Source organism: Lutjanus erythropterus, chromosome 7, assembly GCF_056507025.1.
Source record: "Lutjanus erythropterus isolate fLutEry1 chromosome 7, fLutEry1.hap2, whole genome shotgun sequence".
NCBI lineage: Eukaryota > Metazoa > Chordata > Actinopteri > Lutjaniformes > Lutjanidae > Lutjanus > Lutjanus erythropterus.
This window is the reverse complement of record NC_139323.1, coordinates 15,929,217-15,954,969: the sequence shown is the minus strand read 5'-3', so window position 1 is coordinate 15,954,969 and position 25,753 is coordinate 15,929,217. Positions and strand designations below refer to the sequence as shown.

General features: G+C 40.0%; 1 protein-coding gene across 7 annotated transcripts in view; it reads left to right on the top strand.

Annotated features, from left to right (window-relative positions):
- celf5a (cugbp, Elav-like family member 5a) overlaps positions 1-25,753 on the top strand; it is a 270,790-nt gene that overhangs the window by 209,307 nt on the left and 35,730 nt on the right. For all 7 annotated transcript variants that reach the window (XM_084722924.1, XM_084722926.1, XM_084722925.1 and 4 more), the window contains exons 4-6: positions 9,731-9,859; positions 13,566-13,645; positions 24,824-24,970. In XM_084722924.1, coding sequence (XP_084579050.1) covers positions 9,731-9,859; positions 13,566-13,645; positions 24,824-24,970 — 356 coding nt within the window. The remainder of the gene's footprint in view (positions 1-9,730; positions 9,860-13,565; positions 13,646-24,823; positions 24,971-25,753) is intronic.

Genomic DNA, 25,753 nt, shown 5'->3' with positions numbered 1-25,753 from the left:
CTAAGCACTGTGATCTCTTAGGGTTAATTAATTTCATTCCATTCTGTCTGTGTTTTTTATGCTTGAACACATGCTGACACTGTTATTGTGTGGCATCCTGCTCATTGGAGAAGTATAATAGGCTCGTGAAGGAGGCAGAGGAAGCCTCAGTGTTTGGTATTCCGGCTACAAAGTGATTTTGATTCTCTCTTTCTTTTCTTTTGACAAGGAAGTACGCTACAGTAGCTAGCTCTAATATGCTGGATCCTTCCCGTCCTCACAGCCTGTCTCCAGCTCTTATCTTCCCCTCCAAATGAGAAAACCTGGATGGCTTCTCAGGGCCTCTGTTTCTGCCTGGATGCTATCTCATTTGGTTTTAATATATTTATCCATTCATTATTGTTCCCTTTTATCGGCTAGCTAATATTGTTCATAATTTGTCCTTATCTCCGAGCCTGACAGTCAAATTTACACTCTGGCTTGGCAGACAGATGGAGAAATGACCCTTTTCCAACCCCTCCTTCCCTAACTCCTCTCCTCCCTTCATTCCTCTCCTCCTCTCCAAACTCCAATGAAACATGACTGACAGCCCGCTGTATAAGTAGTTGTCATAGCAACCTCCCCATCCTTCTGACAAGTGCTTTTTCTCTATAGCGCGCTCTCTCCCTCTGTCACAATATCTCCTTCCATCCCCACTCCCTTGCTTTTGCAGCGATTGAGAAAGAGACAGACAGAGAAGGGAAATTTGAAAACCAGAGAGCACCTAAGGCAGTTGGTATGCTTTCCTTCCTCGCATCAACCCCTTCATTCCCATCCCTCCCCCCTCTCTCAGTCTCCTCCCACCCTTCCCTCTCCTCATCCTTCCCACCTCTGACAATGATTTACCAACTCCCACACTCTTAGAAATAATGGTTCCAAAAGGGTTCTTCCAGAAAGGCTGAGTTTCTACCCAGAACAATTTACTTCTAAAGAAGCCTGTATTTGCAGTAAGGGTTCCAAAAAGGTTCTTTGTAAGACTAAAAGTTCTATAAAGAACGATTTTCATCTAAAGAACCACCTTTGAAAGAAAGAGTTCTTCAACTCTTTCGTGATGGGTTCTTTGTACCACAACATAAAAGCCTTCTAAGATAAAAACCCTTGAAATATAAAATAGGTCTTGGTAGAACCAGATAGGTGGATTTATAGGTAAAACCCTTGCAATATGAAAGGATTCTCGGTAGAACCTCCTGTGTGGGTTCTAGATAACGTTCTTGGAATACTAAAGGCCACTTGATTCAACTTTCCAAGGGCAGGGTTTGCTAAAACCCTTGGAATATACAAAATGTTGCCAGTGGAACCCCCTGGGTGCATTCTAGACAAAACTGTTTGAATATAAAAAATGTTTGCAATGGAGCCCCTCGGGTGGGTTCTATATAAAACCCTTAGAATACAAAAAAGGTTGTCTATAGAACCCCCTGGGATGGTTTAGATGAAACCATTGGGATATAAAGGGATTCTTGGTAGGACCCCCTGGATGGGTTGTTGTAAGCACCTTTAGAAGGTAGAAAGGTTCTGAATAGAAACCTCTGAGGGTTCTGGGTGGAACTATTACACGATATAAGGGTACTCTTATAGGGGATTCTGGGTGAAACCTGTCACAGTTGCTTCTAGATAAAACCCCTCATGTTGGGTTTCAGGTAGTGGAACCTTTACAAAAGGTTCTACCAGGAACCTAAAACGTTCTCCTTTGAGAACGAGCCAAAGAACCCTTTATGGTTCTATTTGCACCTTTATTTCTGAGGCTGTATGGTGCACCCCTTTCATCCATCCTGTCTTATCAAGGACTGCAGGACTGTATGCACATCATCTTACAGTACGGGCACGTCGTTCTCACTCTCTCCTCCCTCTTTTCTGTACGTCTCTGCTTCCCCCAGCTCTCCTTTTCTTTCTCTCTCTTGTTGCTCCAAAAACTCTTACTCTGCCCCATTGCTATTCAATAAGTCTCATTTCACTGTCAAAATCCTCAGCAGTCTGCAGTGTAATCACGGAGCATACAGTAAAAAGTCTCCTGGATACTGCACTGTGCTGCAGAAAGTACATACAGTGTGCTGAACAGACAGGAGATCCTTTAAACTTCCAGCGGAAATAAACATTATGCAACAGAAGAAGGTATTTTGCAGAGATTTAGAGCACATTTATTGGGAAGGAATTACAGTGGTATTACTTGTAATGGTCAGACTACAGCATGAAGAACTGAGATAGAAAATATAACTGATATAATTTGCTTTTTGCGCAGTGACTCAAAGACTTCACATGAGGCCAGAGCGCTCATACCGAAAAGCTCATATTGATTTGAAAGGGTCCAAATGGACACAGTAATCTTCAGTATGTATAACCCGGCAGCACACTGCCATTTCATTATTCTGGAGTTTAATTTCCAATGCATTTATTCCAAACAAGCATCTGTTTAGTAACCCCGAGTAAATTAAACATGATGGGGGGTGAATTTCAGGATGGCAGTGGTGTGTGTCACAATGAAGTTGCATACAGTACTCTGCCACAGTGAGCTGTAAATGCATCTTAATGCCAGCATGCTACACAGTTCTCACAGTTAACTTGCTGCTGGTTATTAGAGCCCTGAATTGTTTAGGTGATGGCATTTCACTGTAAACACTATACAGCAGAGAGTCGCTCTAATTTAGGATTGCATTCGTGTTGAATAGGCTCTGTTGTTGTGATGTAAGCAAGAAAAAACAGCTCATAATTTCTTGTCTTATTTGGTATTCATCTATACAGTGGATGCCATTTACCACAGGTGAGTAGCTGTAACAGAAAGATGATTCAGCCGTTTCTGAAGGCTGCAGAAAAGAAAGGAGCTCCATCCAGAGCTGCATTTTCTGCTAATCATGTTTTAACCTCTCAGCTTTACTGAACGTTTCAGGGTTGTGTGTGACTGACAGTTCAGTTCACTGAGCTAAAAACATGATTCAGTCAGAAACATTCCTGTCGTAACTTGCTTTTAATTATGTAAAACACAGCTGAAATTAGCTTAAAGGGACAGTTCACCCCAAAATCAAAAATACTTATTTTTGCTCTGGCCTGTAGTGCTACTTATCTATCTAGTCTGTTTTGGTGTTAGTGGCCAAATTTAGAGATATCAGCTGTAGTCTGCCTTCTTTTAAATATAATGGAACTAAATAGCATTCAGCTGTGGTGCTCAAAGTGCTGAAGACACATTTGAAAAACTCAAAAGCCATGTCTCTTCCCAGAAATCATGACCAGGTTGCTCAAGATAATCCGCAGACCTTGTTGTGAGCGGTTTCCTCTAGGAACTACTTTTTATGTATGATAGAAAGACCTGCACAAAATGAAGTATTATATATGTAGCTTTAGATCTCTGAGTGAGGAGATTTATTTGCCCACTTAGGTTCAGTTCCCATACATATGGAATATGTCACTGAATAGAGAGATATTGTGCTGCATGTACTGTACTGCATTGATGAGATATAGATATGTATGCTCTTAAAGTCTGAATTCAGCTGAGCTCAGAAAAGTCCATGATTCTGCAGAAATGATCTAAGGTTGCAGTCCTTGGAACAAAAGAATCAGGATAAAGATCAGGATTTCAGAATCTGTTTTAACAGACAGGCAGGTGAGGGAACCATAATGAGTGAATATCATATACACTCAGCTTTGCATTTCAGTAGAATAATAGGATTATTATTATTAAGTAGGATCATGGTGGTGTGTTGTGGCATGTAATGTGGCAGTGGCCACTAGGCTAGTGATAGCAGTTAGCAGTAACTACAGCACCCATGGATGTATTAAGGAGAACTGGATACAGAATTGGAGGCGCAGCCTCCTTCATTTCTGTCAGAGCTGCTCAGTGGTACATGAAGCCCACCTCCATGTCGGATCCTCCCATTGTGGGGCCACTAGAGCAAGTGCAGTAGAAACTTTGGTAAGCCGAGTTGCTAACGTCCAGTTAAGCTCTCCACTAACTTGAATGGAGATAAAATTATTTTATTGTGTGGCTCTTCTAGACTTATTGTACCAAATGGATCATCCTGACATAAAAACGAGTCATTTCACAGGGGTTTTTGATGATCAAAAAATGTTTCCACCGTTTTACAACCACTTCTTTAACAATTTAACCTTATGGAAAGAAGTATTTTTGGGTTGCAGTGAATCACATGACATTGTCATTATACAGTTTGGCCATTATGTCAAATTGGCTTTAAAGCCTGGTGCTCCTCAGGGGTTTGACAACATTAGCTAGCAGTGTGTGTCTACACACGGTGCATTCAGGCACAGTATTGAGTATAGGTCACTGTAGCTACGCATGTAAAATGGAAGAAAATAGACTAGACTAATAGAAGCATAAACTACAAGTGCAAGTAAAACACAAGCCATTATGTGGTCTGTGTAGACAGCTGGACTGATTGAAATTGGAGCATATAAGTTCCATCATGATGCATGACACATGCCACTGAAAAGCCTCCTGTGTAGACTCTTGTTTGCAGCAACATAATATAAATAAGATATAAAATAGTGAAAGCTGAGAGATTTGTTAAATGTGAGATGGTGAAGCACTACTTTGTGTGTGCGTGCACGTGTCAGTGAGACTCCACATCTTTTTCTATTGTGTTCAGAAAAGCACACATTAGACAGCACCAGTCTAAAGAATAACTGTCCTGAAGAAAAAGTCAATTCATTGTAATTATGAGATGAGTTAACAGTGGGACATGCAATTTGTTTTGTGTCTATTTTGTATATAGTTATGGTGGAGGATCTGTCATGTGTAATCCTCTGTCAGGATGTGAAAGGACCCAGTTTTGGGTAAAAAAAAAATTCTCTCCCTCCCTTTCTCCCTCTTTAGCTCCTTTTTTCCTCCCCCTTCAGATACATGTGTAAATGGCTGTAGGTGGTTTGCACTCTCTTTGTGTCTGTTTGCCTGTGCTGCAGTGTTGTAGATAAATGAGATAATGTTTCAATTGCCGATGAACACAACACCTGAATTCCCAAGGTAGCATTTTACTTCAGAGGCAGCCACAGCAGAATCCTAGACGCTGGAACAGATCTTCTCGATGATCTGTTTTCATGCGTTGTTAGCTTGTTTTCAAAGCACACTCACATTGCAGAACATGAACTCCGGCTCTCTCTCAGCCACAGATGAGGAACTCCTACTAAATGCTGCCATATAAAGTTACATCTTTCTTACATCGCAGTCAACTCTTCTGTGGGTTTTTTGAGACGTAACGCAAAGAGCCAGCAGGCCACCAGTGGACTCAGGAGGCGGACAGGGGGCTGTTGCCCTCCTGTTCGAAAAAATGCCATAAAAGTGGCCTCATAGATGCCCCTACAGTAGAAAAAATATGAGAGTATCATCTTACTTGCCTTTTCACAGGGCACAACATGATAAAGTACCCTCCAACCTGCTCGTCCAGTGGACATAATGAGGTCAAGTGCCCTTGAGGGTACTGTTTTAGTGGGCAAAACATGTTGAAGTGCCCTCTGGGGTGCTCTTTCAATGGAGAAAATGTGATATCATGACATATAGATACATGCTAGGAAATTAGTTGGCCTCCATGTGCCTCTAAATGGTTAAATAGTTAAAAGTTCCTTCAGTGTTTTTATTACAGAGGTGTGGCAGTTGTCCTACTTCTAATGCGTTTTCACACCTACCTCATTTTTTCTGGACATTTGGACTTTTTAGTTTCATCTAGATAAAAATTACAGGTGTGAAACCCCCCCCCGATCACAGTCCATACCAAAGAGCCAGGCTTTGGTCCGCCAAAAAGAGGTGGTCTCTGTCTGGATCAAACACAACCATGACTCAGTTTGTCTCTAGCGTGAAAACATTTTTTGGATGGTTTGGACTTTCAGACCAACTACAGGAAATGACAACAGGATATCATCAGAGCCGGAAGAAGGGAAAACAAGGCACCAAAACAAAATGAGCTGTGGGAGCGCATGGGGGCCGGAGGAGACCGGATGTTTAATAGACTTCTGGTCAACTGGAAAAAAACAATAATAACATCAGTTGTTGTATCACTTTACTGCTGCTGGTAGTAGTGCCATAATAATATTATGGTGACAACAATGTGAATCTGTTCATTCATCTCTCTTCATAAACTGCCACTGAAGTCAGGCTACCTACCGAATTGTAAACATGCCAACATCAAACGTATGCTTGTCTACAAAGCAGTCAGTATCAAATATAAGAAGATGCAGCCCACCTAGGTGATGATGACAGATCACAGGTATGACATGTTAAGGTCTTAAGTCCGCTTGCAATATGAAACCAAAAATAACTGGACCAAATGTTAACAGCGTCTCAAAAAAGTGGACCTTGGTTTGGATCTTGGTCCAGACCTTTAGGTGTGAAAGCACCCTAAGTCATGTGATAAAACTATTTCAGTCTAAACCAGTGATTGGCACCGTTTCACCATAAATGCATCAGGATTTTGGCATCCTGGTGCCTCACTGCACCCGGGTGATGCCATTTTTACCCCTGACCCCTTAGACAACGTGACTCTGCCACTGCAGCAGAATGAACATGACTCAAGTGTGTAAGGCTTTTTGTGTAGCTCACTGTGAACCAACATTATACAGGATTGTGATATATAGCGGCCAATGATCCTGTTACACTTGGAGTCTTATAAATATTATCCCATTCAGCTGGAGGTGACATGCCAGTTAGAAATCTTTCAGCTGAAGGATGGATGCGTTGTCGTATTTTAAGCCATGCCACATGTGGGCTGTTCGTAGTGATCGTCAGAGTGCAGCTCATATGAAATTGATAAAGGTCATGCATTAATTCAAAACTTGTCAGATCCCCATCATCTACTCGCAGACGGGAGTTACAGCGGGAAGAATGCAAGGGGCAAATGCAAATGCATGGGTGGTCCTGTGTGTTGTGTATGGCTGTACACAGGAGCGTATATGAGATGTGGTCTGGCGGCATTCAGGGAAATTTGTGCAGTCCGACCCCTCCCCCCCCTCTCTTCCTTGACTCATCTCCCACATCCAACCTCAGAATTTATATTCTCCCTCCAGCAAAAGGAAGGACCATCTTGGCCTTTCATTTTCCAGTTCAGGGCTTTCCTTTTTTTGCAGATAAATGCTCTCCAATCCACCCTGACAGATGTCACATTGCATCACTTCCATTTTGATACATAGCCTCTGATCCTGCCACTTGCAATAAGGAGCCAGCACCAGGGACGCCCCTCCCTAGACAACGCTCTGACACGGGTGATTATTTTAAAGGTGCATCATTGGTGCTGCTGAGTGCTGAAACCCTAGCTGAGCGCCGAGTCCACGTACACTCACTGCTGTGCCCGCTGCAGGAATGTAGGTATCGGCTTGTGTCCGGGTCAGGGAACGACAACAACACGACACACTCGGTAGCCGTCACAGGTCACCCTGACACTGTGCAATACCTCTGGCAGCGATTTATGCCGCTCTCAACCTCTTCGCAGCAGCGGCCTGCTAGTGCTGTCTCTCACTCAGTCTCTCCACTGTGACTTCACAGGTCAGAGTTGGAGAAACATTCTGTATAACGGGGAAGGTTTTAATGCTTCTGCTGCCAGCAGAGACATGTCGCGCTGTAGCATTAATCATACAAGGCCAGAGTACATCAGTAAACACAGTGTGTCAGGTCAAGGTAAAGATCAGATCCCACAGCATTTAACAGGACCTCAATAGCATACAGGCTATCTATTGAAAAGTCAGCGTTATTCATGGCATGTCTCCCAGCCTTCGCTGCTCGCAGGAGAGACACGCCATTGTTCACTGAAGAGCATGCTGAAATATTTCTCTGGCTACACAAAAAACACTGGATCAGCAGCAATTAGTAGAGTAAGAGAGAGATAAAGAGAGGAAGGGAGGGAGGAAGGGTTGAAAAAGAACGAGGGGGGAAAAATGTAGAATCAGCGAGAGAAAAAGAAAAGCAGAAAAGAGGGAGAGATGAATAAAGAGGAAAGAGCCGGTACAGTGTGTGTGTGTAGGAGGTTGGAGCCGCCTGGAGCCCCTGGTGCTTTTAAAGGACCAAAGACTTGCTCATTGTCTTGGGTCTTTGTGCCTCCGTGTGTGTGTGTGTGTTAAACCTCTTCATTAGTCTTCCCATTGCTCTCCCCTGCAGCCCCTGACCACTCACTTACCCCTAGCAGCTACATACACTATATATGCCCATATGGGACTAAACCCAGTTATACTCGAGATTAAAATGATCAGTCTTACTAAAGAGATAATGTAATGTGACTCAAGCCCAACCAGCACTAAATAAACTAGACAGTTACTCTACTGTACCAACGCTCTGTGAACTAAAGATGGGTAATAGCAGACTTTTAAAATTACAGATACTTTTTGGTAATATATGTTTTTATTATTTTCAGTGCTCTGCAAAAATGTGACAACAACAAACAGAGAAAGAAAAAAAAAAACAGGAAAAAACATCCAAGCCATGGCCAAAGGAAATTAACTAAAGAGCAGCTTTCCAAAAGTGTATACAGTAAAAAAAAAAAAAAGGGCAATTTGCTTGTTCATTACAGGGTCCCAGATCTTATCAAACACGCATCGTCCATTACAATTATAGTGTGTTTGCCATTTTTCCCATGCAGATATCGTACGTGGGCACAGTTTCCACACTCATAACAAAACAGCCACTTTTTCATACTTATTAGAAAAACAATGCTGACTTTTTTTCTTGTTACACTTTTACTTAATTTTTTAAATGGGAATGTAGCTTTTCAAAATAATGATGTAAAAAAAGATCAGAAAATCATGACACATATCGGCCATTAATAACCTATTTATCACAAAAGCAAATGAGAACAATTAAGTAAAAATATTGGAGCTAACCATGAAAAAATTATAATAATCAGGGTATCAGCGGAAATCAGGGAAAAGTTGTCACATGACTTGCAGAGTTGTTGTCTGTTGATATAGCATGTGTAGGTGGATGAGAGTAAATGTTTTTCAGTGGTAACTTTTTGAAAATTCACATATTGGATGTCAGTTTTTTGCTCACGTGTAACGGTATTGGGTTGTATCTGTTACTTGTTGGCCACATAGAGTTTCCAAGATGTAGTATCCATGTTTTCCCAACCTGAGAAATGGGACCATTTGAGGAGAGAGGAGCAGAATTTTTTATGCCTCCGAGCTATTGCAGAGTTGTACAGTTTCAATATCATATTAATATTCTGGTTTGGTTTATTTTAAAGAGATAGAGACAATGAATAACATGCAAAGTATATTATTAGTTAAATGCATAATTAAATGTTTGAAGAAGTTACTCATGTTGCTGCTGTGTGGCACGTTCTTGTCACAGTGGGGCATCTTGCCGTATTTTTGTCAGACAAGTAGCACCGCAGCACATTACATTTGCGTTCTGCCTTTCCTCATGCATATATGAAACTCTCATAAGTTTGATGCAGAAGTGTTTACTGGCACAACATTGTACAACTGTTCTGAAAACATCGGGAAGTCATGCAGCTACATGTTATGTATTTATACAATGTTATTATTAATAGTTTTGTAAAGGAATCAGTTGCAAATTTGTAACTTGTGAGAACTGATTAAACGATCCTGCAGAATCAACCTGACCATCCCTACTGTGAACATATATCTGTGTTTGTTCTGTGGAAGAAGAGACTTCATAAATTACACACACCAACAGTGATGAGGTGTCATTGCTGTGTATGTTCCCAAATTGGTTTCATAGTTGAGGTCAAAGTTATAATTTAACTTTTTGTTTCGTTGTTTGTTCCAGAAGACAGGAAGTTGTTTGTCGGGATGCTGAACAAACAACAGACTGAAGAGGACGTCTACCGCCTCTTTGAGCCCTACGGAGTCATTGAGGAGTGCACGGTCCTAAGAGGTCCTGACGGAAACAGCAAAGGTAGGGGCCATGATACAGTTGTCAGCATTATTTAGGTCACAGGCAGAGAAGTGACAGTGTGTGTGAGTGTCTACGTCAGTGACGGGTATGTAAAATATATATGACATATACACCAGATGTGGGTCAAATAGCATTTTCTTGTAATTACCATTACCATTTTTACGCTGCACTGTTTGATGTGCTAGTTGGCTGCAGGCAGTGACAAGAAAGTTAAGCAGTGTATCAAATACTGTTTGACTGATGTTTGACTCTCATAATTAGGAACTATGAGAGACCTTAAGTGGATAATTGGTTGCTTTGACTTTCTCCTTTTGATTTGTTTGAAGAGAATCTATTGTCTTTTTTGTGGCAGCAAATTTAAGTGTTTAAATATTTTAGGGGAGAAAATAATGGAGTATTTTCTTTGTCTGAAAACAGGCAGGGAAGTTTGGGATAGATTTGGCTACAATCGTTGATAAAATCCATAGGCCAGACACAAAACCAGGCTGCAACTAATGATTACTTTCTTTATTGATTATTTTCACGAATAATCATTTAGTCCAGTGGTTCCCAATCTAGAGGTTCTGACCCCCACCGGGGACCACTAAACCTCCTCAGGCTGTTTGTGAAGCCCTCATGATTTTAAGGGTACATAAAAGAATTTTTGTATTTATGAAATACATATGTCTCAGTATTTAATTCATTTTGGGGAAGAAGAAAACTAAGTGTAAGGGTTATTTTAGGTTCAGCTATATATTTATTTATTTAGAGAAAATAAATATATAAACTAAACTAAATATAGATATAAACCGTTTATTAACTCTTGCTTGTAGAGGTGAGTATTCACAAGTATTCACAGAGCTAAACTAACAGAGTGAGGCACTTAAATTACCTAGTTTTACCATTTTTGTGATTGTATGTAGGTGAGGGTGGTGGGGGTTGTCAGTGTGTGCACAATGATAAAAAAAACAGGTCCCTTATGAAGAAGGTTGGGAACCACTGAACCGCCAACAAATATAACAATTTTTAAAAAATGTCACTAATTTTAAAATGTTGACTGCGCAGGCCCTTACAGAAACTTGATGTCTTACAGGCATTTTTCAGACAGTCATAAACTTTTGGAGACATCAATTCCCTTTGACATTCAGCAAAGAGCAAAGGGACTAGTGGTTTTTCATGTCTCTAAAGCCAATTCCCCAGCCAGCGCTTATGGAAATTGTTGTGGAATTATATCTAAGGGGGTTTGAAGCCCGAGCGCTCTTACTCTGCAGTGGTTTGCAGGAAGAGAAGGGAACGATGGATGTCAAAACAATTCAAGTGTCCCCACCATGAGGAAGCGGGCAGCCCAGGGAGGTTCACATTGGTGGGATGTACATTTACTCAAGCACTGTGCTTAAGTATAATTTTCTGGTACTTGTACTTTAGTTGAGTATTTCCGTTTTATGCTACTCTTTACTTCTACATTTGAGAGGCAAATTATGCACTTTTTATTTCACTGCATTTATGACAACTTTAGTTACTACTTAATTTGCAGTAAAAATCAGCCCCACCTTTACCAGCTAGAACATTAGAGATGAAATCTGTAATATATTTACTGTACTGAATCATTGATGGACCATGATATGTCATCAGATATTAAGAAATTTCACTTTTCTTCCCATAACATGGACATGAAATAACACAGACTATTTGTCTGTTTGAATGAGTTAGTCTGTTCATGAAAAGTGAGAAATCATTAATAATCTTTTAGAATGACTAGATGTTAATGTGTATGTATATGTAGATGTTTATAATGGCTGTATTAAGAAATTGAGAAATATGTTACTGGTGTCTGGGAAGTGGTAAAGCTGGCAGTCACTGAACTCCAACTCCATACATCACAATTATTTTATATCATATAATCTTTTCCTTAACTTAGAATGAGCTGTTTTTATCTATAGAAGGTGCAGGTCCTCTTCCATGGAGTCCACCATGTTTCTACAGCAGCTCAGAGCAGACAAGCCAAACACTGGCTCTAGATAGGGCCTTTAGCATTTTTTCTCTTCAGTTTAGCAGCCACCTGAAGTTCTCATAAACAGTAGGATAGGGTGGGTGTGGTCATATGTTTGCAGGCCTCAAGCTCGCCACTAAAGTTGCACAATTTAAATTCCCAGTTTGGTTTATTTCAGAGAGGTAGAGGCAATGTGTGGCTGGAAAGTATATTAATAGTCAAATTCATAATTATAGCGGCATGTAGTTTGTATTACTGGAGCAAAGTCCTTGTACGGGTCATGGCGAGCTCTAGCTCTTTTCTATCCATATCTCAATAGGGGGTAGTGGTGTGACAGCTGAATGGGCATCTTGATTGGCTGGTGTCCACAGGGGTAAGCCCATTAAGAGGGGAAGAATGGCAGGGCGACTGGGTCAAGCAGAATAGATGATAAGAAGAATAAAGTATGAAAGATTAAATAAGAATAGAAAAGAAACTTAAAATGAAATGAAATTAGGTGAAATAGGGTATAATTATAAGAGGGCACGGTGGCTCTATAGTTCGTACTGCTGCGTCACTGCAACAGACCCAGCTTCAGTTCTCACATGTTTCTGTGAGCAGAGTTTAGGTGTTGTTTTTCATCCTCTGCCCTCGTCAGGTTTGATAAAGTCACTCCAGAGACATGCAAGAGAAATGTACTGGGCGTTGCTTAAATTGCATACATGAATCAATGAAAGTGTGTGTTCATTTGTTAGCTTTGTAATAGAACGATCATGTGCATCAGTGGTTTGTGCCTTCAATTCACCGAATTCAGAAAAACACCTGGATAAATACAGTAAATAATTAAAATAATAAATAAATAAATAAAGTATGATTTATATTCTAACATAAGCTAACACCAATATTTTTACTTGTTGTGCAATTGATAAAGTTGTGGTTTGCAAGTGGATCCCAATTTTTTTTTTCTCTTAATGTTCATTTAGTACCATTGGCTACTTCAACAAGTCCCTGGACTTTTTCGAACTAAGCAGTTAGCGCTATGGTTCAGAGAGAGGGAGTCTTTTGGCTTTGAATCAATATGATGATGAGAAAGATGAAATATTTTTCACATTTTTGGGGGCCATAACTCTGCTTAATAATTTAATAATGTAATGTATAACAGCTCACTTTTTGAATCCACAAAAGCTACTGTGTTTCCACTTTATCTACTCCTCATAATATTCCTCTGGGACATTAGGGCTAAGAGTGTTGGTTCTGTGGTTTCTGGCCTTTGGACAGACATCTTCATATTCACAAATATTGATCAGAACATCCTGTTGTGGGAACAATAAACTGCACTGCGCTCCTGAATGGAGTGGTTTTCTATTTGAAAGCATTACGAGTTTAGCCAGTTTAGCTCATATTTAATATGCACAGACAGGCATGTGGTGCTAAATAGCATGCTTTTCTGCTTCATCAGTCCAATCTTTAGCCTGCAGCTTCTGCCTGCTTGTCTGCCTGTCTAATGCCCGGAGTGGGGCAGCCTGCTGTGCAATGAGAGCCTCTTGCTGCACACTGATTTCTGTGGTGTCAAATATAATTCAACATCCTTTATTAATATACTGTAGGCCTTTAAACTCACTCGATTGATTACATTTACTATATATATGGTGTGTGTGTGTGTGTGTGTGTGTGTGTGTGTGTGTGTGCACGCCTGTGTGTGTACCTGCCTGTGTGTGTACCTGCCTGTGTGTGGTGTGTATCTGTTCTCTCTTCCAGGTTGCGCCTTTGTCAAGTTCTCCACACATACTGAGGCTCAGTCTGCAATCAGTGCCCTCCACGGCAGCCAGACCATGCCAGTAAGTACAGCCCTCTCCCTCACATATAAAAACATGGAAACACACACACACACACACACACACACACACACACACACACACACACACACACACACACACACACACACACACACACACACACACACAATAGTGCTAGTTATGTGCAGTTCACCTCTCTTGATTCAGAGCTGTTAACCCTTACTGTAGTTCTGAAGTAGCAGTTCTGTTTTAAACCTACCCTCGTTTTCAAGCTTTTAAAGCCTCTGGCAATGTGACTTTGAGTAGTCAAGATGCATATTTGCTATCAAATTTTATTTTCTCATTAAACATCCACAAAGACTTGAGTGAAAATTATAACTATTCATAACTTTTTGCAGACCATTTCTCAAGACTGTGTTGGTGTGGCAAATCACATTTAGATTGACGTCTCCCTCAGGAGTCCTAACATGGAAGCTAAGCAATGTAGCTATTCTTATGGACCACTGCAGCAAAATGTACTTAAGCCATCTAAAAAAGGACCACCTGAAAAAATCCAGTGTGCATTATATTTAGCACATTTCCAATGCTTTACTTTGCCCTTTTCGACAAAACTGAAGCTGTTATCTATGCTGTCTTCAAAGCCACCACACTCCTTTGACAAAAACACTAATTTTACCTTGCAGAACACAGGAGTTGTTGGAGTACTACTGCCTCAAACAGTTAGTTTGTTTGTGTTATTGTTTGACTTTGGTGTTTTAACACATTAGTTCATTCCTTGCTGCAGATCGAGGCAACAGTATAGCAACTTCTGTGTCCAGCAACATGAAATTACTGTTTTTTTAAGGAGTGTCAGTGGCTGTGAAGAGATCATAGTTGGCGGCCTTAGTTCCCAGTTGGAAAAGGCTGTCTGATGGTGGCGAAAATGTCCTAAATATACTGTAAACATATTGATTTCTACAAGGAAAACTTACTGTTTTTGTCTGGAGCAATATAAGGGCTTCACCTCGCCGTTGGTGAGTGGGTTCAAACTCAGAGAGCAGCAGCAGGAGCAAAGAAGTTTTGTTGCACAACAACGTAGCAATTTTTCTGATTGGTTTGTGGAATTAACTGCATAATTTTCTTCATAAATGTCTGAGCACAGGCACACCAAGTTCAAACCCAGTATCAGTAAAGTGTGCAAAAACTTAAATGACAACATTTCCAATTTGGATTAAAACTCATTTCTAATACTTTTAAGATGCTGACTGTTATGTACATGCACAAGATCCTAATTTAGATGGTTAGATGGAATATTGTGGATTTGAATTTCCAGAGGCTTAAATCAACATACAGGAAAGTGCAAATATCCCGGCTTTAAAAGCAGATACAACCAGATATAACCTTCTGTCTCTTTAATTAACATGGTACGTTTTTAAAAAATCCAAATCTAATTTCCAGATAAAACTGTTTAGAATGATAATTGAATTTTGGGTGAGTCATCAATCAGTAGTTCTGCTTGCATAATCAGTGAATATAACTCCAGTGTGAGATTACATTTGCTCGTTATGTAAGCACACCGTGTCCTCTGAATTCTCTCTGTATTGGATTTACTATGGGCGCAGAAGCTGCGCTGCTCATTTGTATGTGTCTCATGTTTAGGCATGGTCCCTGTATACCTGATGGTGTCAAAATAAAAGCTACTTACTCTGCACTCCAAACCTGAATAGAGTTATTCTCCGTGACATCCGGCGAGCGGACAGAGAGTCACGTCCCATATTATACAGTGGCTTCAAGCATACTCTGCTTTTATCCTCATTTTTGTTTTGGGAACTCTCGCCTCCGAGAAGCAGGGACCCTGAACTCTATACCACACTATCTCACAGATGTTGTGTTTCACTGTATGATTTCATTATTAATGGTTGTCAATGTGTGGCTCAAGAGAGGAAAGCAGGGAGAAGCACTGGAAGCCAGCTGTGCCATTTTGTTGCAACCTCAGAGTCAATCTAAGTGCAAATGACTGCAGGTCATGAGGAAAGACTCTGGATGTCCATTCTCCATAGATACCCTCCTTCTCTGTTGCTCCATCCCCCCTATCTCTGCGAGCTCTCTGCCCTCGCTCGTCTCTCTTTGGCAGCCTCTCGGGATATTAGGCAATAGACTTGTTTACTCCACCTTTCACCACATTGGCTACTGAATTATTCATCTAACTATAAGCAGGGGGCAGAAGGAAGGGGAGGAAGAGTTGGAGCGAGAGTGAGAGACAGAGAGGGAGAATGAGTGAATGGACAGGATTTATACCTCCTGCTCTGGTAAATTGATTATAGAAATCTGATCAGCATCTCATATCCTGTGGCTGCTGGAGGAGAGGGCACAGTGTGCCTGCCTCGCCGAGATTAGCGGACCACCGATGGACCATTACGCCTCAGCAGGATGGTGCTATTCAGAGCAAAGTGTCCATCAATGTAGCAAAGATCCTGGAAAAACCATGTGCCATACATCCTGTGTCCATTTGAGTTCATGTTGATCGCAGTCGAGTCACAACTGCAAAAAGAAGTCACATACAAATATATTGATGGAATGGATGAATAAATACTAGTTCATTTACAACAGAAAATTAATACATATATAAAGAAATAAAAGAAAGATAAGACCAAGAAAGACTATTGACAGCGACAATATAGGATGCAGAAACCAAATACTGGCTCTAGATATGGCCAGCACGTGAATGTTTTCATCAAAAACACATTTCAGATAAAAATAACAGAAAATTTCACTTTGTAAAAGAAAGTGATTTTCAAGCTAAAGAATGATTTCATATTTACATTTTTTGTTTTTCCTCACCTAAATGTGGCAGGTTCAACTTAATAAAAGTAATATAAAATAATAATAACCCTAATGGAGGACGAGACCTGGGCTTTGACTCCCTTGACTCCTTCAACTCTGTGTCTGAAATAATATCACAGCAAACTATCATACAAGTTTTGTAAATATTTTGTGCACAAAATAAGAGATAAATTATTTCTATTTCACCTTCTCTCACAATTTAGATATTTAACTTATCTTGTTTTAAGGCATCTAATGATCACACAAACTAAGTAACATGCTACCAAACGAAATAAAACACTATCTAAATGACCTCTGGTAGGTAAGAGTGAAGGATATACATCCTTTATACATCACTGTATAAATATCAAACTATTAAACTTAATAAATCACATAAATGATTGTGTCTTACGTCTTGCACTTCTGGTGGATGGGGACAGAGAACAGAGCGGATGTTGAAGCCTTCCACTCAATGTTTAAAGCATCATAGTCATAAGTGTCTGTCTCCACCTGTGATACTGATGACGTGTTTCGGCATGAACCTTGTCATCTCCCTCACTTCTGTCAGTGTCCTGTTCCTCAGTTTCACTTAGTTCTCGTGGTGATCCTGACTTGAATCACCAGATTCATCAACCAGATCAGCAGGTTGGTCAAAATATGCTTCATCAGAGTCCACATTTTTCTTTTTTCTAATTATTGTGCTGGTCACATGCTGCTGCTTCTTGTACAGGAACTCCACCAGGGACCTTTATCATGTAACAGTGAAAACACGGGTTGCTGCAATATCTCATCAATGGTGGGGAAGCATTCTGTCATAAATGACAAAAAAAATCTCATCAGTGGTGGAGATGGTGTTAAAAGGCGTCCATTCCCTGTCAAATCACCTCCTTCCTACATCTGTAGATCTAATAGAAATGGTTTATTGTTCTAATGAATTAAGACAGACTGGGCTAGCATATGTATGTATGTGTGTGCATATTTTCTGCCACACGAAGGCCGTAGCTGTTGAGGAGAATCACGGAGAGGGCCATGAATAAAGCCCAGCCAATACCATCACTGGCTGAGGTGTTGAAGTGCACCGAATATTAACACTGTGACTAACTACAGCGGTTTGATAGATCTACTGCCAATCCCCCAAAGCATGGAGACTGGCTTGTTAAAGTTTATCAGTGTGCACACACACGCACACATGAATGCATGTGTGTGCATACATAAACATCTACAAACAGAAGCACTTTGTGGGTAGCACATTTACATGAGCACACACACATACTCTTTCTATATTACTCCTCTCTGTGTTTCACTGTCACATGCTCGTACAGCCAGAGGCTAGGGTCAAAGGCTCCCTGACTGATCTTATTTTCCAGCTCGGAGGACTTGAGCTGAATACATTTGTGTTATTCATGTAGAGCGGGAATGGGCATTTTGTATGTATTGTCTGTGTGAGTTGGGAAGGAAAGAAAAAATCAGCATGGAGTGCACTGCGCGTATGTGGAGAGTATGTCTGCGTGTACTTAAAGAGGCAGTTCACCCCAAAATTAAAAGTACATGTTTTTCCTTGGGCCTATAGTGCTACTTATCCATCTGGATCATTTTGGTGTGAGTTGCCGAGTTTCGAAAATATCATATCATAAAGATGTTTGCTTTCTCTTGAGTATTGTGATGTGAAAGCACCAAAAAATACATTTGAAAAACTTATCAGCAATGTGTCTTTACAGAAATCATGACCAGGTTACTCACGATAATCCACATATCTTGTTGTTAGTAGTTTCATGCAGGAACTATTTTCTTTCTATCAAACTGTATCCACCAACCATATCACCACGCTGAAGAAAGCATGTATCCATTCATGGACAAGCAGTTACAGCTCAGCTGAGGAGGGGCCATTAAAAAAAAAAAAAGTAACATATTTACTGTACTAAATCATAAAATGACCATGATATGTCATCAGAGATTAAGGAAACATGCTAGGGCTGCATGATATGGTAAAAAATAATGTTGTAGCTATTTTGACTGACATTGTGATTGCAATGGAAATAGTGGGAATGATCACAATTTTCATTTTTATTAAAAACAAAAACTATTAAATTCATGATAATTTTACATTTTTTGACATTTGTGGGCTCTACCAAACAAACGTGTGGTCACAACAAGGTTTGTGGATTATCTTGAGTCACCAGGTCGTGATTCTGGAAGAGACATTGCTGTTGAGTTTTTTCCGATGTATTTTTCAGGTGATTTGAGCACCGCAAGCAAGAGTGCCAGATACTGTTGTTTCATTTTATTCGAGAGCAGGCAGACATAAAACTCAGCAGGTCACACCAAAACTATCTAGATGGATAAATAGCACTACAAGCCAGAGGAAAAATATGTTGTTGTTTTTTTGATTTCGCAATAAACTGTCCCTTTAAATGGTGAGAGCATACAAAAATACATTGTATTTTTAGTGGAGCATGTATACACCCATGCATTCATCTGTATACTTTGTGATGGACACCAAATGAAAAATTATCTGCCGATATCTAACTTCAACTTTATGTCACTGTATGAATGATGATGGTAAGATACCATAAGTGTATGAATTAGAGAAGTGCATCAGCAGGTCACATATAACACCTTGGCTGGACCTCCCTCACACTCTAACCTGTTATATTTCAAGCACGCAGACCTCCGCCTCCAACACACACCACCACCATTCCTCAGCCTCCTTTTAGCTATCACATACACACTGCCACAGTTCAGGATATGAGTGGCTCAATTAAACATTTAAACGCTAGAGCTGTAGAGCAAATTGCTGGGATTCAGCAGGGCCGTGTAGGAAGTAAGTCCCGGGACAGAATTACAGCGAGATGGGGGGGGGGTTGCGGGTCAGGTCCGTAGAGCCGTGCTGATTTTTCCTGCTCCGTATCCGCGTCAACTCAGCCTGGGTTTGAGGCTGTTTCAGCTGACACAGGGACTGAGATAGAAACACACAGGAGCAGGATGATGGAAGGATAAGAGCAGAACAAAGGAAAGCAAATGAGGTAAAGTTTTCATAGTGGAAATTGAGAGTGAAGAGAAGAGAAAAGAGGGTTTAAAAAAGCATCCAAATGTGATTCCTCAGTTGCTGGATCTTCTCTATTACTGCAGACAGAGAACACACACATGCAAGTGTCATGAGCGCCTCAACAAGACACATGGTTTTAATGTACAGATCAAAATATCACTGCTTTAAATGATATTAAAATGAAAGGTGGACAGTCAAAAAGCAGCGGATACTTTAGTATATGAATGCTGAATGCTTAAGTCAGAAAACAGTAATGATCTCATTGTGAATTCAATGAGATGCAGAGTTTTAATATCAGCATTTCACAAGGATGATAGATCTTTGTGTTGCTACTCGTTAAACAATGTTCTTACTTTATATTTTTAAGTTAGTGTTTATTGTTTAAGACCAGTTATTTTCCCCCACAAGTGTTCTTACCCAGGCAATTCACATTCTAATAACCTAATAGATTACTGTCATCAATTATTTTAATGGCCGAGCTCAAAGAGATGATTCCAAAGGGGGTAATGCAGTGTTGATGTAGCATTCAGTGGGGAACAATAAATAAATTCTTAAAGTGACTGAGGGAAATTTGTTTTATATAAATATGGGACTCAGAATTTTGTCGGATCGAACTTTAAGTCTAATTGGATTTGTCTGTTCAATAAGAATATTTGACTGTTTGTTTCTTTTATTCATGTACTGCAGAGCAGCAATGCTTTATTGAACTGCCAGATTTTTGAATAGGGTTTGGTGGGATGATGTTTAGTGTGACAGCGGCATTCATGTTATATAGTTATCAAGGTAAGTTAGCAGTGTGAAGCAAGGAGCGTTCACTCTGCAGCTGCTTCTGGGGACCAAAATGTCCATAAATGTTTACTACACACTGCCTGACAAAACAATACAAACAAACAAAAAACCTTGAAGAATCTCAGTGGACTGAGGGGGATCAGAATGATGATTTGAATCTCACACTTTCAGGGAGCAGACCTAATATAACGATGTGTGAAACTAAACATAGCCTCAAATCACATGTCAAATTTTGTCCAGATGTGCAGCTCATGCTGTGTTCTCATGTTCTTGAGTGAAGCCCTCTGGTCCAATAAATTTTTAATATTAAGTAATAACTTCTTGAATATGAATTTTTTTTAAATCTATGGTGTGCAAAGTGGATGGAATATGATGTTAAAGCAATATCTTCTAATTGAAAGAAGGAGAGAAAGAAGATGAAGTTTATATTTTGCATGATGTGGTGAAAAAATGCCTGTTGTAAGGATGTTGAACTCTTCACGTGACACTTGCAAGAAAGTATTTCAGTTATATGTAAATTTTCCATCTAATTTTGTTACATAAGTCTAATGTAAAGGGTCACATTTAGTGCATTGTTTTTCGATCATGTTGAGTCAGTGTGTGAATGGATTAAAAAAGTTAGTCAGTTTTGAGTAAATTATTGCAAATTTATACCCTTTGCGATTAATCAATTGTTACATAGAAAGTTAAAGGAAATTGATTATTTTTTCTCATGTAATAAATCACAAAGCAATGCATACAAGCACAGTTCTGAAAACTTTATTGCCAGATACTTTAAATATATTACAAACATAAAAAGTCAATTGTAAAGCGCCTAACAATTAATCAAAATATTATTGAAATTGCTGGCCAAGTGCAATATCCAAAAGGAGCTGCAATTTTGCGATAAAGGTCAAATGTGTCACAACATACAGGACACAAGATGAGTCTAATGCAAGCAGGCATATGTTTAAAGTTGAGGAAGTGTGGAGCGTGTTGCTGGGCTTAGCTTGGACAGACACCAAGCCTCCTTGGCAATGAGAAAGGAACTATAAAGAGGCAGACTTTCCTTTTGGTTCTGAATCTCTCTGGTGCCTTTTTTTTTATCCCCCCTGTTTAACTCCCCTTCCTTCAGTGCCTCTCTAGGCAGCTGGGAGCCGCCTGGTGGGGGGATTCTGCTCGCACTTGGCAGCTTAAAAATTTAATGAGACTTTTACTTCACACTTCATCCTCCTCTCTTTATGGCAATGGAGATTCTGCTCACTGATATCCTGACAGGTCTAACTGGGCAAACTTGGGAGATAAACAAATGTGGCAAGGGATGCTTAGCCGACAAGCCATATGATCCAGGTGTCCTACAGAGAACCAGTGGGAGGGCAAATGCAGTATATAGACCTCCTTGAAAAAAGCTTTGCAGCGAGTGGGACATACATGCAAGAGTATGAAAGAGAATGGCCTCTTATACAAGCAGACAGGTCAATTCACAATAAACCATGTTTCTGTTATTCAAGCAGGCACACTCCAGTCTAGTGCTAGTTGGAAAAAAGAGGTTGACTGCAGTGTTCCAACTTAATATCCTCCGATTATAAAACGCAGCCTTCTCCAAAAATTAGAGAAGCAGAGCTGGAACACGCAGTTCTCATTACCGAAGAGGGTAGGCCTTTAATAGCTTTTTTAACTGTGAGAGGGAGTTAAAATATTCAATATGTACCAGCACATCTCCTCTATATTCTGCTCCTGCACTGCCCTGTCCTGGACTCTCCCAAAGTTAAACCTCATAATAAAGTTAATGATGCAGAGAGTAAAAAGCTGGACAGACACAACAAACCCTAAACCCCCAATAGTGCCCAAGTTAACCTTGAAGTGGCACACTGTACTCTTAATATATGAGGTGTTGCTTAAAGGTCCAGTGTGTAAGATTTATGAGGATTTATTGGCAGAATGTGAGAGAAATGGAACGATGTAAAAATAAAATTCTTGGTGTTAATTCAACAAAGTTAGTACCAAGGCTGGCTTAAAATTTTAAGTTGACTGAATTTGAAAAAAATAAAAAGGTAAGGTAATTTTGTAAAGATTCAAAACAAATAAACGAGTCAACTAGTCAACAACTAATCACAAACTTAATATTAATTCAGTTGTACATGTTCAGTATGCTTAAAATACTAAGTTGAACCAACAACTCTTCAGTCACACTGTTGAATATTATGAACAAATTTAATTTTCTTTGACATTTTCTCAATGAAGAGTGAGTTCTTAATTTCTTATCCTAAAGTGTGTTAGAGACACAGCGTGCATTCTTCATATGTTTTCATCAAACTATGAGAAAGAAGGGTTTCAGCTTAGTTTTAACTCTAACGCAATGCATGCTGGGAAGCCTACTAACATGTTTATCATGTTGTCATTGTCATTTCTTCAGATCTGAAGTGTTGAGTTTATAACAAATGTATGTATGTATGTATGTTCAAACAACATTTGGATTTGAAAGGAAAAATTGGAAATTAGGTTAAGTGTCCATTTATAAGGTCAGAGACAGACTTCAGTTTATATTCATAATGTCAAAATGTTCTTTTTATTGTCAAACTGTATAAATTGAAAAGTAATAAGCACAATGACATGTAATTCTGAAATTATACTTTTGTCTTCCTTTTTTTCCCCGTGCCACAAAAATACTTCTTTTAAGAATTGTATCAGATTGCATCACATAGAATTAAAATTAAAACACATTGTCCCTGAATCATATTGTAGCCCATGTATCTAGAGATGTATCTGATTGTCTAATAAGGCAGAGATGCATACCCTTAGAATTATATTGTTCCATGTCGTGTTTCTATCCTGTTTGCTGTTGAATCACACGTCTTTCGATGACGTGTTGTTGCAATATGGCAGGATGGCACATACACTAAGAAGCCAAACAATTAGTCACTCAGCTGGCCAAAGTAAAGTTGTCAGCTGGCTTGACAGTCTGACAATTAGTCTGTCAGCCAGTTAGCCAATCATCTAACCAACTAGCCTGCCAGTCAGTCAATCACTGAACTAACTAGACAAACATCCGTTTAGTCAGACAGCCAACTAACCAACTGGCCACTCACCTACAATCCTTCAAACCTGATATTCAACCAGCAAACCAACCAGGAGGAGAGGGCTTTGGGGGATATTGAGAAAAGTGGGGAGAAAGGGAAAGGAAGAGGATAAAATCAATACGCTACAGTCGAAAGATCCAGTCGCTGTCTTTAAACATCTCTGTAGATGTCTTTATTAGTAAAACTCCTGGGACTTCAGTTAGGGAAAAATGCAAACAAAGGAAAATTAAACCTATAATGAATTATGTAATAAGCTAGCATTACATTTGCCAATTGATTTCATATCCTGCCAAGTTCAACCAAGATCCAACCAAACCAAGAAACACCCCTTTAGCCCTTTAAGCCCCAACCCCCCAACCTTCAATCCAGGCACTTGGCCAGTCACCACTGTTATTGACAATCTTGCATCAATTTCAGTGGGCCTCTTATCATGACTGACACACAACCTTTCTACACTGTCAGATCAGAGTAATATTTCGGCCTTTTATGTGGATCGATTGGCCAGTTTGGGGGCGCAGAGGGGAGGAGAGGCGGAGCACACAAAAGGTCAACTGTAGCGCTAAATCATTTGAAGATTCTTAATGAAGGGTGTGTGGCAGACACACCTGCTGCTTTCATTATTGGGCTGCAGAAAGAGGTAATAGTGTTGATAAGGGGATGGATAGCTGGAGCCATGGAAAGGAAGGGGGAAGCTAAAACAGAGGGAGGACAGACAGACAGAGAAATTGCCCTAAAAAAACAACATTTTCTTTGAAGAACACTTTTGCCAAGGTCAATAGGAGCCACTGCTGATTGTAGCTCTTATTTGAAATGATTGTACATTGCAGATCTGTTAACCTTAACTGTGGGAAGGAGCAGCAAGGTTACATATATGTACTATACCGGAGGGGATAAGCTGGGGAGAAATATAAAGTATTTATGTCATGCACAGTGAGGCTGCTTTGTCCCGGGTGACTTTGTACATATGTTAAACACTGATTGAAAGAACGGAGGAGTTCTGTCTGCACATCTGCCTACAGAGCTGTTCACTCAAGAAGAAGAATATTTTTATTCTTCACATATCTCTCTTAGGTTCATGTTTATGTATGCCAGACACAAAATGAGGAGGCACACTTCTCCGCAAAAATATACAAATGTGCAATGATGTTGCATCTAGAAAGCTCCCCCCCAAAAAAAAACCTGACATGCAATTACAGGAGCTCACTAGATATTGATGTTAACAATGGTTGTTGTTGCTAATGAACACAGGATACTAAGAAATCAGGATAATAACCAATAACATTCTTCCTGCTCTTTTATTTATTTATAACCCTTTGTTTTTGGCTACTGTGTCAAAGCATGTGGTAAATCATTACAATCAGTGGCCACGTAAGCAAATTATTCCTGAAGTTGCTCTAAGCCTTGTGGGGATGAGATGCTGTAATACTGTTGATGGACTGACTGAGTGAGTGCTGGCGTTTAAGGTGCTCGCAGTGAAGCGGGGTTAAGTATCCACGTTCTTCTCTCTTCTCTCAACTCCCTCAGGGTGCTTCCTCCAGCTTGGTGGTCAAGTTTGCCGACACAGACAAGGAGCGCACCATCAGACGTATGCAGCAGATGGTTGGGCAGTTTGGCATCTTTAACCCTGCCATCGCCCTTCCCTTCAGCACCTACAGCTCTTACGCACATGCGGTGAGTTCGAAAACACACACACAGAACAATTTAAATTCTTACATCCACATGCATACTGGCTGATTGCAAATAATATTCAGTAGATATGTGTAGGAATGAAACAGTAATAGATGTAAGAAACCGTCAGGATGTTGGGATACTGCTAACTCACTTTTTTTCCTATAAAGTCCTTGAAGCTGCTATTATCAATTGAATAATCATTTTTTATTCATGCTAAAAGTGTCAATCATAGTGACAAACTCAAAGAGAGTTATCACTGGACTCTGCATTTCCGTTCCGTTCAGTGTTTCAACATCTTTCAGCTCATTGTTTTGTTTTTATGTCCTGTAACTTGACTGTTTGGGTTCACTATCCACAACCCTGCTCTCACAGTAGGCAGTGTTTTTTGGCAAAAAGCTAAAACCTGCTGTCTGCTACTTTTCCACCACCAATTGGCAGACAATTTGATGTAAATAAAAATGGTTGGTGGCACATCTCCACTTCCTCCCACTTTATAAAAACGAAATGAATAAATATCCATTGCTAGCTTGCATTGGTGATGTCATTTAGAGACAGAGTCTGTGCAGTAGTTATAAGGGTTGGAGTTGCATTTTGGAGTTTCTGCCCATACGGCCGGCCAACTCAATCATAAGCAGGGCTCAGCTGTCAATTATGATCTGAAACCCTTTTCTCATAGCATCAAATAACTAATTAAAACCAAACTGATTGGGAAAATGAATACTTCAAGAGCAAAAACAAGAAATAGTGAGATAAGAACTACCCAAAATGACAGAAACCATGTTA